This window comes from Salmo salar, chromosome ssa16 (genome assembly GCF_905237065.1).
Source record: "Salmo salar chromosome ssa16, Ssal_v3.1, whole genome shotgun sequence".
In the NCBI taxonomy this organism is placed as follows: Eukaryota; Metazoa; Chordata; class Actinopteri; order Salmoniformes; family Salmonidae; genus Salmo; species Salmo salar.
Window position 1 is genome coordinate 3,842,281 of NC_059457.1, and position 14,853 is coordinate 3,857,133.

Below are 14,853 nucleotides of genomic sequence, written 5' to 3' on the forward strand. Positions count from 1 at the left end.
TGATGGTGTTGGAGTCATGAGGGAACAGGGAGTACAGGAGGGGACTGAGCACGCACCCCTGAGGGGCCCCTGTGTTGGGGGTCAGAGTGGCGGATGTGTTGTTACCTACCCTTACCACCTGGGGCGGCCCGTCAAGAAGTCCAGGATCCAGTTGCAGAGGGAGGTGTTTAGTCCCAGGGTCCTTAGCTTATTGATGAGCTTTGAGGGCACTATGGTGTTGAACACTGAGCTGTTGTCAATGAATAGCATTCTCAAATTTTATTTTTATTACATTTTTTTATTTAACCAGGTATGCCAGTTGAGAACAAGTTCTCATTTACAACTGCTACCTGGCCAAGGTAAAGCAAGCAGTGCGACACAAACAACACAGAGTTACACATGGGTAAACAAACATAGTCACAATAGAAAAATAGAATACATATAAAAAAAACACAATAGAAAAATCTATATACAGTGTTTGCAAATGTAGTGAGATTAGGGAGGTAAGGCAATAAATAGGCCATAGTGGTGAAATAATTACAATTTAGCAAATAAACACTGGAGTGATAGATGTGCAGAAGATGAATGTGCAAGTAGAGATACTGGGGTGCAAAGGAGTAAAAAAATAAATAACAATATGGGGATGAGGTAGTTGGGTGGGCTATTTACAGATGGGCTGTGTACAGGTGCAATGATCGGTAAGCTGCACTGACAGCTGATGTTTAAATTTAGTGAGGGAGATATAAGACTCCAGCTTCAGTCATTTTTGCAATTCGTTCCAGTCATTGACAGCAGAGAACTGTAAGGAAAGGCGGCCAAAGGAGGAGTTGGCTTTGGGGATGACCAGTGAAATATACAGTTGAAGTCGGAAGTTTACATACACCTAGGTTGGAGTCATTAAAACTAGTTTTTCAACCACTCCACAAATTTCTTGTTAACAAACTATAGTTTTGGCAAGTCGGTTAGGACATCTACTTTGTGCATGACACAAGTAATTTTAATAACAATTGTTTACAGATAGATTATTTCACTTATAATTCACTGTATCACAATTCTAGTGGGTCAGAAGTTTACATACACTAAGTTGACTGTGCCTTTAAAAAACGTGGAAATTTCCAGAAAATTGTCATGGCTTTAGAAGCTTCTGATAGGCTAATTGACATAATTTGAGTCAATTGGAGGTGTACCTGTGGATGTATTTCAAGGCCTACCTTCAAACTCAGTGCCTCTTTGCTTGACATCATGGGAAAATCAAAAGAAATCAGCCAAGACCTCAGAAAAACAATTGTAGACCTCCACAAGTCTGGTTCATCCTTGGGAGCAATTTCCAAATGCCTGAAGGTACCACGTTCATCTGTACAAATAATAGTACGCAAGTATAAACACCATAGGACCACGCAGCCGTCATACTGCTCAGGAAGGAGATGCGTTATGTCTCCTAGAGATGAACGTACTTTGGTGCGAAAAGTGCAAATCAATCCCAGAACAACAGCAAAGGACCTTGTGAAGATGCTGGAGGAAACAGGTACAAAAGTTTTTATATCCACAGTAAAAAGAGTCCTATATCGACATAACCTGAAAGGCCGCTCAGCAAGGAAGAAGCCACTGCTCCAAAACCGCCATAAAAAAAGCCAGACTACGGTTTGCAACTGCACATGGAGACAAAGATTGTACTTTTTGGAGAAATATCCTCTGGTCTGATATAACAAAAATAGAACTGTTTGGCCATAATTACCATTGTTATGTTTGGAGGAATAGGGGGGAGGCTTGCAAGCCGAAGAACACCAGCCCAACCATGAAGCACGGGGGTGGCAGCATCATGTTGTGGGGGTGCTTTGCTGCAGGAGGGACTGGTGCACTTATGGATCTTCCAAATGGACAATGACCTCAAGCATACTTCCAAAGTTGTGGCAAAATGGCTTAAGGACAGCAAAGTCAAGGTATCGGAGTGGCCATCACAAAGCCCTGACCTCAATCCTATAGAAAATTTGTGGGCAGAACTGAAAAAGCGTGTGCGAGCAAGGAGGCCTACAAACCTGACTCAGTTACACCAGCTCGGTCAGGAGGAATGGGCCAAAATTCACCCAACTTATTGTGGGAAGCTTGTGGAAGGCTACCCGAAACGTTTGACCCAAGTTAAACAATTTAAATGCAATGACACCAAATACTAATTGAGTGTATGTAAACTTCTGACCCACTGGGGATGTGATGAAAGAAATAAAAGCTGAAATAAATCATTCTACTATTATTCTGACATTTCACGTTCTTAAAATAAAGTGGTGATCCTAACTGACCTAAAATAGGGAATTTTTACCAGGATTAAATGTCAGGAATTGTGAAAAACTGAATTTAAATGTATTTGGCTAAGGTGTATGTAAACTTCAGACTTCAAATGTAAGTGTATGTAATCTTCCGACTTCAACTGTACCTAGTAAAGACTTATAGATGACCTGGAGCCAGTGGCTTTGGCAACGAATTTGAATTGAGGGCCAGCCAACAAGAGCATACAGGTCGCATTGGTGGGTAGTATATGGGGCTTTGGTGACAAAATGGATGCCACTGTGATAGACTACGTCCAATTTGCTGAGTCGAGTGTTGGAGGCTATTTTGTAAATGACATCGCCGAAGTCAAGGATCAGTAGTATAGTCAGTTTTACGAAGGTATGTTTGGCAGCATAAGTGAAGGATGCTTTGTTGTGAAATAGCCTCTTCAGCATCTGATCCCGTTAGCGGGATCAAAATCCAGCGAAAAATCATATCGCCAATTAGCATTAAAAAAATATCATAATTTAAAAAAAAATTTTTTTATAGATACACCTCTCCTGAATCGACCCACGTCGTCCGATTTCAAAAAGGTTTTACAGGAAAAGAAAATCATTAGATTATATTAGATGAGTCCATCGTAAAAAGCAGCTTCATAGCCATTTTCCGACCAACCACTTGCATCACATATAATCAATAAACAGCTAAATGCAGCACTAACCTTTTACAAACTTCATCAGATGGCACCCCTAGGACATCATGTTATACAATGCATGCATTCTTTTGTTCAATAAAGGTCATATTTATATATAAAAACAGCATTTTACATCTCTGTCTGACGTTGACTACCTAATTTCCCCTCAAAAGCGTCCCGGTAAACAATGCTACATTTCAATAAATTGCTATACTATAACGATTTTTTAAATGTATATTGTCAATCTAACATTTATAGATGAATATCTCTTGAGAACACCCGTCATACCAGATTTTAAATTAACTTTACTGGGTAATCACACTTTGCGATAAAAGGAGATGCGATACTCAGAAAATGAGCTAATATACAGAGCTCGGCGCCATCTTGGACGCAACAGCATGAACCATCTCATCTTCTATAATATTGTCAATAATCGCCTACCTTTAGTTGTCTTCATCAGAAAGCATCCCAGGTCCACAACAGATGTATTTTCGGTCAAAAAGTCCATACTTCACGTTCCATTAGCCTGATGTTGGTAGCGCGTCCTATGGCTCTCTCCAAGCGCAGCTCTGAAGTTCATAATAAAAGCAATCCTCGCGCATGTAGGTTCGTTCAAACATGTCAAACGTTGTATAAAATAAATCTTCAGGGCCTCTAACACCAAGAGAGCCAATAAGATTCGAGGGGATGATGTCATGGCCTTTAAAACCGTTTCCAAAGGTGGGGGCAGACATGGCCGCCGGCGTCATAATGGTGATGGCCCATCCCCTGTGACCAATTTCAAACTCGTGTCATTCACTGAGTTTTGACTCTATAAGGCTCAAACCACTGTGAAAGGACTGGCGACATCTAGTGGAAGCAATAGGAAGTGCTCACTGAACCATGGTTAACGGTGTGATTAATAAGGAAAGATGAGAAGTCAAGTCCACAATTCAGAATTCCACTTCTTGTTTCAATCGGTCTCGGGGTTTTGACTGCCATTTGAGTTCTGTTATACTCACAGACACCATTCAAACAGTTTTAGAAACTTTAGAGTGTTTTCTATCCATATATAATAAGTATATGCATGCCCTATCTTCTGAGTTTGATTAGTAGGCCGTTGAAAATGGGAACGATTTTTTTTCAAAATGCGCTGTGGCGCCCCCTATCCTAGGGTATCCTCAAGAGGATAGGAAGCCGATTCTAGATTTAATTTAGGATTGGAGATGCTTAATGTGAGTCTGGAAGTAGAGTTTACAGTCTAACCAGACACCTAGGTCTTTGTAGTTGTCCAGATATTCTAAGTCAGAACCATCCAGAGTAGTGATGTTAAAAAACTTCTTAAGGCTAGGCTAGCGGGACAACTTCCAGTGAATCTGGAGGGCGCGCAATTCAAATACATAATCATAAAAATTATGGATATTAAACATTTATGTACATACAAGTGTCTTATATCGGTTAACCTGTTATGGCTAGGGGGCAGTATTTTCACGGCCGGATAAAAAACGTACCCGATTTAATCTGATTATTACTCCTGCCCAGAAACTAGAATATGCATATAATTATTAGCTTTGGATAGAAAACACTCCAAAGTTTCTAAAACTGTTTGAATGGTGTCTGTGAGTATAACAGAACTCATTTGGCAGGCCAAAACCTGAGAAGATTCTGTACAGGAAGTACCCTGTCTGACCATTTCTTGGCCTTCTTGATTATCTCTATCCAATACAGGGGATCTCTGCTGTTACGTGACACTTCCTACGGCTCCCATGGGCTCTCAGAAGGCGGCAAAAAGCTGAATCGTGGCTTTGCAGGCTCTGGCTGAAAAACAGTAGCGCGTTTGGATAGTGGCCGGTCACAGTACTATGAGACTCAGGCTCGTGCACGAGTCGACTCCATGTTTTTATTCTTTCGTCTTTGAATGAAAACCACCACTCCCGGTCGGAATATTATCGCTTTTTTTACGAGAAAAATGACATAAAAATTGATTTTAAACAGCGGTTGACATGCTTCGAAGTACGGTAATGGAATATTTAGAATTTTTTTGTCACGAAATGCGTCGTGCGCATGACCCTTCGTCACCCTTGGATAGTGTCTTGAACGCACGAACAAAACGCTGCTATTTGGATATAACTATGGATTATTTTGAACCAAACCAACATTTGTTATTAAAGTAGAAGTCCTGGGAGTGCATTCTGACGAAGAACACCAAAGGTAATCAAACTTTTCTAATAGTAAATCGGAGTTTGGTCAGGGCTAAACTTGCTGGGTGTCTAAATAGCTAGCCCTGTGATGCCGGGCTATCTACTTAGAATATTGCAAAATGTGCTTTCACCGAAAAGCTATTTTAAAATCGGACATATCGAGTGCATAGAGGAGTTCTGTATCTATAATTCTTAAAATAATTGTTACGCTTTTTGTGAACGTTTATCGTGAGTAATTTAGTAAATTCACCGGAAGTTTGCGGGGGGTATGATAGTTCTGAACGTCACATGCTAATGTAAAAAGCTGGTTTTTGATATAAATATGAACTTGATTGAACAAAACATGCATGTATTGTATAACATAATGTCCTAGGTGTGTCATCTGATGAAGATCATCAAAGGTTAGTGCTGCATTTAGCTGTCTTCTGGGTTTTTGTGACATTATATGCTAGCTTGAAAAATGGGTGTCTGATTATTTCTGACTGGGTACTCTGCTGACATAATCTAATGTTTTGCTTTCGTTGTAAAGCCTTTTTGAAATCGGACAGTGTGGTTAGATTAACGAGAGTCTTGTCTTTAAAATGGTGTAAAATAGTCATATGTTTGAGAAATTGAAGTAATAGCATTTGTAAGGTATTTGAATAACGCGCCACAGGATTCCACTGGCTGTTACGTAGGTGGGACGATTTCGTCCCGCCGGCCCTAGAGAAGTTAAAATGCTGTAAAATAGTCATATGTTTGAAAAATTTAAGTTTTTGTATTTTTGAGGAATTTGTAATTCGCGCCACGCCTATCATTGGATATTGGAGCAGGTGTTCCGCTAGCGGAACGTCTAGATGTAAGAGGTTAAAAGCTTAAATTCTTGTTAATCTAACTGCACTGTCCGATTTACAGTAGGCTTTACAGCGAAAGCATGCCATTCGATTGTTTGAGGACGGCGCCCCACATCAAAATATTTTCACTCACAGGTTTCATAAATTCACAAATAGCGATTAAATATTCACTTACTTTTTGAAAATCTTCCTCTGATTTGTCATCCAAAGGGTCCCAGCTACTAGATGTAGTGTCGTTTCGTTAGATAAATTCCTGCTTTATATCCCAAAAAGTCTGTTTAGTTGGCGCCATAGATTTTAGTAATCCACTTGTTCAACATGCAGAGAAAGGAATCCAAAAAGCTACCTCTAAACTTTGTTAAAACAAGTCAAAATACGTTTCTATTTAATCCTCAGATACCCTAAAATGTAATTAAACTATAATATTTCATACAGAATGAAGTATGTTCAATAGGAAAACGATATTAGCAGGTACGTGTCCTCTTCATTGCGCGCGCATACACTGATTTCCAATTCTGTGTCCCTGTATCAAAACTCATTATTCTTTCTCGTTTGGGAAGAAACAAGCCTGAAACCTTGAACAAAGACTACTGACATCCAGTGGAAGCCAAAGAATTGCATACTGGGAGCGAGATTAAATTCTTTACCTATACGTTCCATTGGAAAACAATTCCGGTTGGTTTTTCTTTGGATTGTGTCCTACCATATCTATTGTGTTATAGTATCCTACATTATTTTAACATTTCTACAAACTTAGGAGTGTTTTCTTTCCAATGGTACCAATTATATGCATATCCTGGCTTCAGGGCCTGAGCAACAGGCAGTTTACTTTGGGCACGTCAGTCAGGCTCAAATGGAGAAAAATAGACCCTATCCTGAAGAAGTGTCCATAGAAGGGCCAGATGTATACAGAATGGTGTCGTCTGCATAGAGGTGGATCAGAGAATCACCAGCAGCAAGAGCGACATCATTGATATATACAGAGAAAAGAGTCGGCCCGAGAATTGAACCCTGTGGCACCCCCATAGAGACTGCCAGAGGTCCGGACAACAGGCCCTCCGATTTCACACACTGAACTCTATCTGAGAAGTAGTTGGTGAACCAGGCGAGGCAGTCATTTGAGAATCCAAGCCTGTTGAGTCTGCCGATAAGAATGCGGTGATTCACAGAGTTGAAAGGCTTGGCCAGGTCGATGAAGACGGCTGCACAGTATTGTCTTTTATCGATGGCAGTTATGATATCGTTTAGGACCTTGAGCGGGGCTAAGGTGCACCCATGACCAGATTGCATAGCGGAGAAGGTACGGTGGGATTCGAAAGAGTTAGTGATCTGTTTGTTAACTTGGCTTTCGAAGACTTTAGAAAGGCAGGGTAGCATAGATATAGGTCTGTAACTGTAACAGTTTGGGTCTAGAGTGTCTGACCGCGGCAACTTTCCAATCTTTAGGGATCTCAGACGATACGAGAGGTTGAACAGGCTAGTAATAGGGGTTGCAACAATTGCGTCGGATAATTTTAGAAAGATAGTGTCTAGATTGTCTAGCCCAGCTGATTTGTAGGGGTCCAGATTTTGCAGCTCTTTCAGAACATCAGCTATCTGAATTTTGGTGAAGGAGAAATGGGGAGGATTGGGCAAGTAGCTGTGGGGGGGTGCAGAGCTGTTGATCGGGGTAGGGGTAGCCAGGTGGAAAGCATGGCCAGCCGTAGAAAAATGCTTATTGAAATTCTCAATTATAGTAGATTTATTGGTGGTGACAGAGTTTCCTATCCTCAGTGCAATGGGCAGCAGGGAGGAGGTGCTCTTATTCTCCATGGACTTTACAGTGTCCCAGAAATCTTTTGAGTTTGTGTTGCAGGAAGCAAATTTCTGCTTGAAAAAGCTAGCCTTGGCTTTCCTAACTGCCTGTTAGGAATGAGGGCATAGCAGGAATGAGGAAAGTAGTGTACAGTCCAGAAACCCAATGTATGTCCCTCATGGTGGACTGTGCCCCAGTGGTTAGCATAATCAAAACATAAATGGAGAAGTCTCACTTACAGTACATACTGGAGTTCTCACTACATATTTCATGAACAGTAAAACACAAGCCACAGTTCTGTAGAGTATAAGTCTGTCAACATGTTTTTTGTATCAAATGTAGAACAAAGATGGCAAAATGCCAGAATGCTTACAATATGGAGAAGCTTCAGGACGTTGACAATACATACTCGGAGCTCATGATCTCCCTTGCAATGTGGACTACCTTGCTCTCCTTGGCACCACTGTCAGCCTAGCGCAGACACAGGTACAAACATTAAGTCAATCACTACATTTTCACCAAGATCGTGGGTTCAATTCTCACAGGGATCAGATACTAGAAATGCATGCACTCACTGTACTGTAAGTAACCTTACATAAAATCATCTGCTAAGTGGCATATTTTCTTTCTATTTTCTAGCAGCTCACCTCCCTCTCCCCATGCTGCTCAGGTTCCCCTTTGTTGGAGGAGGAAGTGTCATCGTCCTCGTCCAAGCTGTGAACCATGATGTCCTTTTCCTCAGACTGTCCATCATCCATCTGGCCAACATCCTCATCTATAGAGCTCCTGTTGGGAGGACAGTAGATTAGTCAGTAATGCACGTACACTAAAACACACACTAACCACTCACCTAGGAGAGAGAAAGGGTGGAGGAGAGTGTGATATAAAAGTAGGATGGTGAAAGAGGGAGAGAGGAAGGAGAGGTTTGTTGGTATAAAACGCCTGAGTAAGCATATCACATCAGGGAGGTGTCTTTCTTACAGAAGAAAAATCATCAGTCCACCAGTATTCCAACATTTCCTGGAGTGACCACAGAGAACACAAAGGAAATAGGTGTTTGACAGACAGAGAAAAGAAATATTGCCTTGGGTCAGAGTTGTTTGGCTGGAAATCCACACTATTGCCAACCCAAACATTACGGAGGGCTCAGCTCCAAACTGGTCACTCCTCTCTACTTCTATCTGCTTGTTGACTTGATCTTGAGGAAATTAAAGGTTTGAATAAGTGTCACAGGCCAACCCTGTGACACTTATTCAATAAGAAAGGCCTGGTTCCAAACCCGCTAACTCTACCCTAAACCTAGGCCCTTTACTCCAACCAGCTATAATATGACAAAAACACCACCTAGCCAAGCAGAAGGCTTAGCAGAACTATTGTTGTTAAGTATTGGTTTAGAACTGGACCATGGTGAGTGGCTACCTCAAGCAGTCTCCTTCTCTGTGCATTCTGAGGCCATGCCCTGTTTACAATATAGATTCTATGGTATGGCTGTATTTGTGAGAGGCTCAATGTGTGTTAGATGAATCTGATTGTTTCACTCTGAAACAAAGAGGCCTGACTAACACACTAAGCTGTTGGTTCAAGGCACAGAACACTGAACAGTTTTTTTTATTTAACCTTTATTTAACTAGGCAAGTCAGTTAAGAGCAAATTCTTATTTACAATGATGGTCTACCAAAAGGCCTCCTGCGGGGACATGGGCTGGGATTAAAAAAATTAATTAAAAGGTAAATATAGGACAAAACACACATCACAACAAGAAAGACAAAACTACATAAAGAGAGACCTAAGACAACAACATAGCAAGGCAGCAACACATGACAACACAGCATAGTAGCAACACAACATGACAACAACATGGTAGCAGCACAAAACATGGTACAAACATTATTGGGCACAGACAACAGCACAAAGGGCAAGAAGGTAGAGACGACAATACATCACGCAAAGCAGCCACAGGGATGTGTGTGCTTTGGGGACCTTTAACAGAATGTGACTGGCAGAACGGGTGTTGTATGTGGAGGATGAGGGCTGCAGTAGATATCTCAGATCAGGGGGGAGTGAGGCCTAAGAGGGTTTTATAAATAAGCATCAACCAGTGGGTCTTGAGACGGGTATACAGAGATGACCAGCTTACAGAGGAGTATAGAGTGCAGTGATGTGTCCTGTAAGGAGCATTGGTGGCAAATCTGATGGCCGAATGGTAAAGAACATCTAGCCGCTCGAGAGCACCCTTACCTGCCGATCTATAAATTATGTCTCCGTAATCTTGCACGGGTAGGATGGTCATCTGAATCAGGGTTAGTTTGGCTGCTGGGTGAAAGAGGTGCGATTACGATAGAGGAAACCAAGTCTAGATGTAACTTTAACCTGCAGCTTTGATATGTGCTGAGAGAAGGACAGTGTACCGTCTAGCCATACTCCCAAGTACTTGTATGAGGTGACTATCTCAAGCTCTAAACCCTCAGAGGTAGTAATCACACCTGTGGGGAGAGGGGCATTTTTCTTATCAAACCACGGTAGCCTAGTGGTTAGAGCATTGGGACAGTAACTGAAAGGTTGAATCCCCGAGCTGACAAGGTAAAAGTCTGTCATTCTGCCCTTGAACAAGGCAGGTAACCCACTGTTCCCAAAACAGTGAAGTGGAATATGGATTTAAAGGGAACTCCCTCTGATAGTGATTTGCTGAATGTGCAATCCTAAAGGAAGGCTGTGATTGGTTAATGACCTATAATGTCAATTTCTATGTATGAAATGGGTCATATTTTCAAAAGTACTGGAGAGCCCACTCTGGAAATGTGATGTACAATATGTTTAAAAATGAACAAAATCAAAAAGGGTAGTTTTGAGAATCATAATAATATTTTTGCCAAAATAATCTGAGATACCGGAAACATTTCCCGTCCACACTTGCGTGGAATAGCTCAAATAGAATAGTTTGAATCAGACCCACTGCCTTTGTGACACTTTCGCTCTCCATCTATCTTTCCCACTACAGTGTCTCTCCTCTCTCCAATGAAACACACAAATATCTTTAATCCTTTAAATATATATATTTTGTAAGTGTATGGGTCCCTTTACCTAGAAGAAAAAAGAAAATGACAAAAAATGACAAAAAGAGCAAGAATACCTCTCACTATGCTTCTGTTGTTGATGTTCAGTGTGTTTCTCCAGGGGATGGTACAGCTCCTGTTCCTCGTATATATTATCATAATACAGGTGGTTGTGCCAGTCCGACTGATCCGGAGGTGTACCCACCGTTCCCCCACTCCCCAGTCCCAGAGGCAGGATGACATACTCTGGTATCTCCTCGCAATACCACACATTCTCATACTCCATCTCCGGAGCCTGTGCCGCTCCGAGGTAACGGAACTCATCCATGCTCTGCTCCACCCCCACCTCAATCACCCCAAGCTGGGGGCAGGAGAACTTGCGTGCCCCCGACATGCCCAGGTGATCTTGAAAATTTATATCTTGGCCGCCACCATTCACACACTGCTCAGCCTCTGCGTCAGCTGCAGTGCAGTCTAAAGACTGGCCTCCCTTGGCTAGCAGCTTGGGCAGCGTCTTGACAGAGAGCTTCAGCTCCAGGAGCCTCCGGAAGGAATTAAGTTTCTGTCCGTCGGAGCGGGTGAAGTCGGCAGAGGAGAAGGACTTGGTTCTCCGTTTCCCCAGGGTGGAGCGAGGCGGCTTGGACAACATCAGTGTTTCACCAATGCTGTTCTTACTGGAGATAGGTGATACCAGCATCTGAAGGATGCTCCTTCCTGGTCGCTCCCCTGGGGTTGCAGCTAGCGCTCTCATAGCTTTCATATTTACAGCCCTGCCATCTTGGCTGCCCTTAGCGAGTACACGTCCATCATCATCACTATCTGAGGTCTTTCCTTTCTCCCCTTTTCCCTCTTCTGACAGTTCCTTCTTCAGTACCAATGCTGCCGGGGAGCTGTGCCCCTGTGGTTTCTTGGGGACGTCGGGCTTCTTGCTGGTTGCCACGGTGAAAGGCGAGTGGCAGTTAGAGTTGAGCTCCAGCTGGTTGGGCAGACTGGTTGAGAAAGGATGACAAGTAATCTCACCATGGATCACCTCCTTGTCTACTGAACACTCCTTTTCATAGACACAGTCATCCACCCATCCCTTATTCTCCTCTACATCCTGAGGGTGGTGTGTATGGGAGGAGGTGGCAGAGGTCTGTGCTGCTTTCTCAGGTTCAGACAGAAAGGCTTTCTTTCTGGAAGGGGATGCAGGTGGAAGGCAGGGTGTACTGGATGATGGAAGACCCTCACAGCTTTCACTGGTACTGGCAGGAATGTTGTGTGCATGAGCAGCAGGTGCGTTGACAGACAGAGACGGGCTGCTCTTCCTCTCCACTGACACCTTCACCTTTCTGACCATTGTTATCCTCCCCTCCTCTGGGTCTTCCCGTCTAACGGCAGCGTAGCCTAGTGGTTAGAGCGTCGGACTAGTAACCGCAAGGTTGCAAGATCAAATCCCCGTGCTGACAAGGTACAAATCTGTCGTTCTGCCCCTGAACAAGGCAGTTAACCCACTGTTCCTAGGCCGTCATTGAAAATAAGAATTTGTTCTTAACTGACTTGCCTAGTAAAATAATTAATAAAAAACCAGGGCAGACTTCCTGGGTTTCCATGGGAGGGGGAGAGGCTTCCTAGGGACAGCTGGGTTTTGATTGGGCTTGCAAGTGTCTCTACCAATAGAACAAGAGGAGGGGATGGTGTCACCACCACCATTGCTTCATTGCTCTGGGTGCTCTCCTGAGGAAGAGGGCACTATGTCAGGGTGTGATGATGTCACAATGTCTGATTTGACGTTCGTTTGTGTTTAAGAGGTGGTTATTAGCGGACAGCAACACAGCCTGTACACAAACATCTGGTAAAGTGTTGTTTACTTCTTGACTCTTGTTGTTGTCTCCTTTGTTCTTTCGAGATCGAGATTTGGGAACAAGCTTTATTCTGGATTCCTCCATTTTGCTATTGTTATGCAACGTTTTCAAGTCTTTTTCAATTTTGTCAACCTCTACATCCGGTGTGTTACCGTTCCCCACACACAGACTGTTCTTCTGGCTACACTTACAAATTGGAATAATATAATCACAATCTGGTTTCTTGTTCTCTAGATGCTGTATTCCATTTCTGCAGTTCAGAAGACCTATACTTCTGGACATTTCCCGATGGTCTCTGACCATCGTTCACTGTGGTCTGATTGTGACTTACAGTCTTTGATGAGAGTGGTTTGGACTCCAACGCTGTGGTGAGGCATGGTTTGGGGAAACATGGTGGTTTGGGGGCTACAGCTGGTTTAACCCTCTTTGGTGTACCGAGGGGAGCCTGGGAGAGGCCATCTCGTTAGGGAGCCGAGGATGGAGAGGGCCCTGGCTTCTGGGGCTGAGTGATCTTTGATTTGGCGGCCACCGGTGGCTTCTACATGCCTGGAGAGAGAGAACAGGCATTAAAAACATAGGAAAAGTGACACCATCACCCTCATACATGTCTAACAGTCCTAACTGAAAGTAAAAGTTAGAGTTCTAAAGATTACATTTTTATTGATCATTCTAGTGTAAGAAAATCCTGGAACTCTAGAATACAAATTACAGTTAAATGCTCTGTAAAAGCTAACAGATGCTGGGCTAACAAGGAGAAAGGGGTGTGTGTGCGTGCCTCCACTCAGAGGGTTGACATATGGGTAAATCCATTTCAATTCAATCCCTTTTTGAGAGGATCCCATTGATTTAAAACAAAACTTTTCATACATTTGGCTGTGAAAGAAGTGTTCAAAAAGTGACTTTCTGGACCTGAATGCCAAAACACTCTGGAGATAAAGGTGCTCAAAGTGAACCCATTTTGCATACCCCACCATACCATGAGACATCCATGTCTTCAACACTGGAAAATATAAACAATTGACTTTGCTTACAGTGTTTGTAAATTGTCATTTTTCATCCTTTAACATCAGTTATCTAAAAGCACACATACTCCATGTTTTTATATGTTGTAGCTTAGATGCTGTTTTACATCTTCTGAGTTTTTTGTGTTGTCCCTGCCATTGGTTGAGACACAACATGCTCTTGACTACAGGGTGGGTGTCATTTCAATCATAGAAATATAATTAATAGAATGAACCCATCCCTTCAGACCACTGCAATTTACCTGGTACACCATTGACATTTAAATTGAACATTTTTACTTATAATAACTACCACGAAGATGACCGCTGGTCCACCCACCGTCGAATGTCAACTTCAAAATGTCATGTGTATTCTATTATCTATATTTCAATAGGTTTCTATGGAGGGTTTCTGTGGGGGTACTGAGAAGCTGGCTCCCAAGTGGGTGGGCCTATGTCCTCCAAGGCCCAGTCATGTGAAATCCATAGATTAGGGCCTAATTTATTTCCTTATATGAACTGTAACTAAGTAAAAACGTTTACATTGTTGCATTTCTATTTTTGTTCAGTATAGAACTGAACTGCTGACAGGAATAGAGATAGGCATACAAAGGGAGAGAGGCAGTGGTTTGGCTTGTCCTTGAGCAAATCAGTACTGTCTGAAAACCAAACTGTTATTGTGTAATATTTAATCCCTCTCAGTTTGGCCTGATCGGTGTGCCACTTTTCTAAACAAAACAATGCAATGTTATACAGCCAACTGAAAGCAAAGAGAACAGTTTACTTTTCTTAATGCAACGCCCCAAAACAAAGAGTATGCTGTGATTGATGGACATTATATTAAGAATCTCTTGGTTGATTCATTTTTACTCATTACAGGCATTTGGGAGTTAACCCCTAAACTACCTGCTCTGTAGTTGTTTGAACTCAACTTTGTCGTTGTGCCTGGACTATTGGGACAATCAAAACTAGCCTAAACTGTAGTGTAGGCCTATGCACTAGGACCACCAAATCGCTCCAACAATGTGGCGATTCATATTTTTACCTTTAAAAAAATAAAAAATAAATATATATATATATATATATATATATATATATAATCCCAAATGTATCATTGTTTAAATCAATAGGCGACTATTATAAGGTTTGTGTGATGTCTAATCTCCACACAGGTACATTAAGCTTCCTTTTCAAATCCTCTAACCCAATCGA

The 14,853-nt window shown here is 42.2% G+C and overlaps 1 protein-coding gene across 1 annotated transcript; it reads right to left on the minus strand.

The window, feature by feature from the left end:
• Nucleotides 1-7,804: 7,804 nt before the first annotated feature.
• LOC106573134 (FYVE, RhoGEF and PH domain-containing protein 6) lies at nt 7,805-12,135 on the minus strand. The gene is made up of 3 exons (XM_014147854.2): nt 10,874-12,135; nt 8,391-8,529; nt 7,805-8,214 (listed from the first exon to the last, which is right to left on the minus strand). Exons 1-3 carry the CDS (start codon nt 12,133-12,135, stop codon nt 8,131-8,133), a joined length of 1,485 nt encoding a protein of 494 aa, XP_014003329.2. The 3' UTR covers nt 7,805-8,130.
• Between the last annotated feature and the right edge of the window lie 2,718 nt (nt 12,136-14,853).

Coding starts and splice junctions, on each gene's coding strand:
- LOC106573134 (XM_014147854.2), bottom strand. CDS start 12,135: ATGGTCAGAAAGGTGAAGGTGTCAGTGGAGAGGAAGAGCAGCCCGTCT. Junction 8,530..10,873: donor CAACAGAAGCATAGTGAGAG/GTATTCTTGCTC, acceptor TCCTCCCAACAG/GAGCTCTATAGATGAGGATG. Junction 8,215..8,390: donor AGCAGCATGGGGAGAGGGAG/GTGAGCTGCTAG, acceptor TGTCTGCGCTAG/GCTGACAGTGGTGCCAAGGA.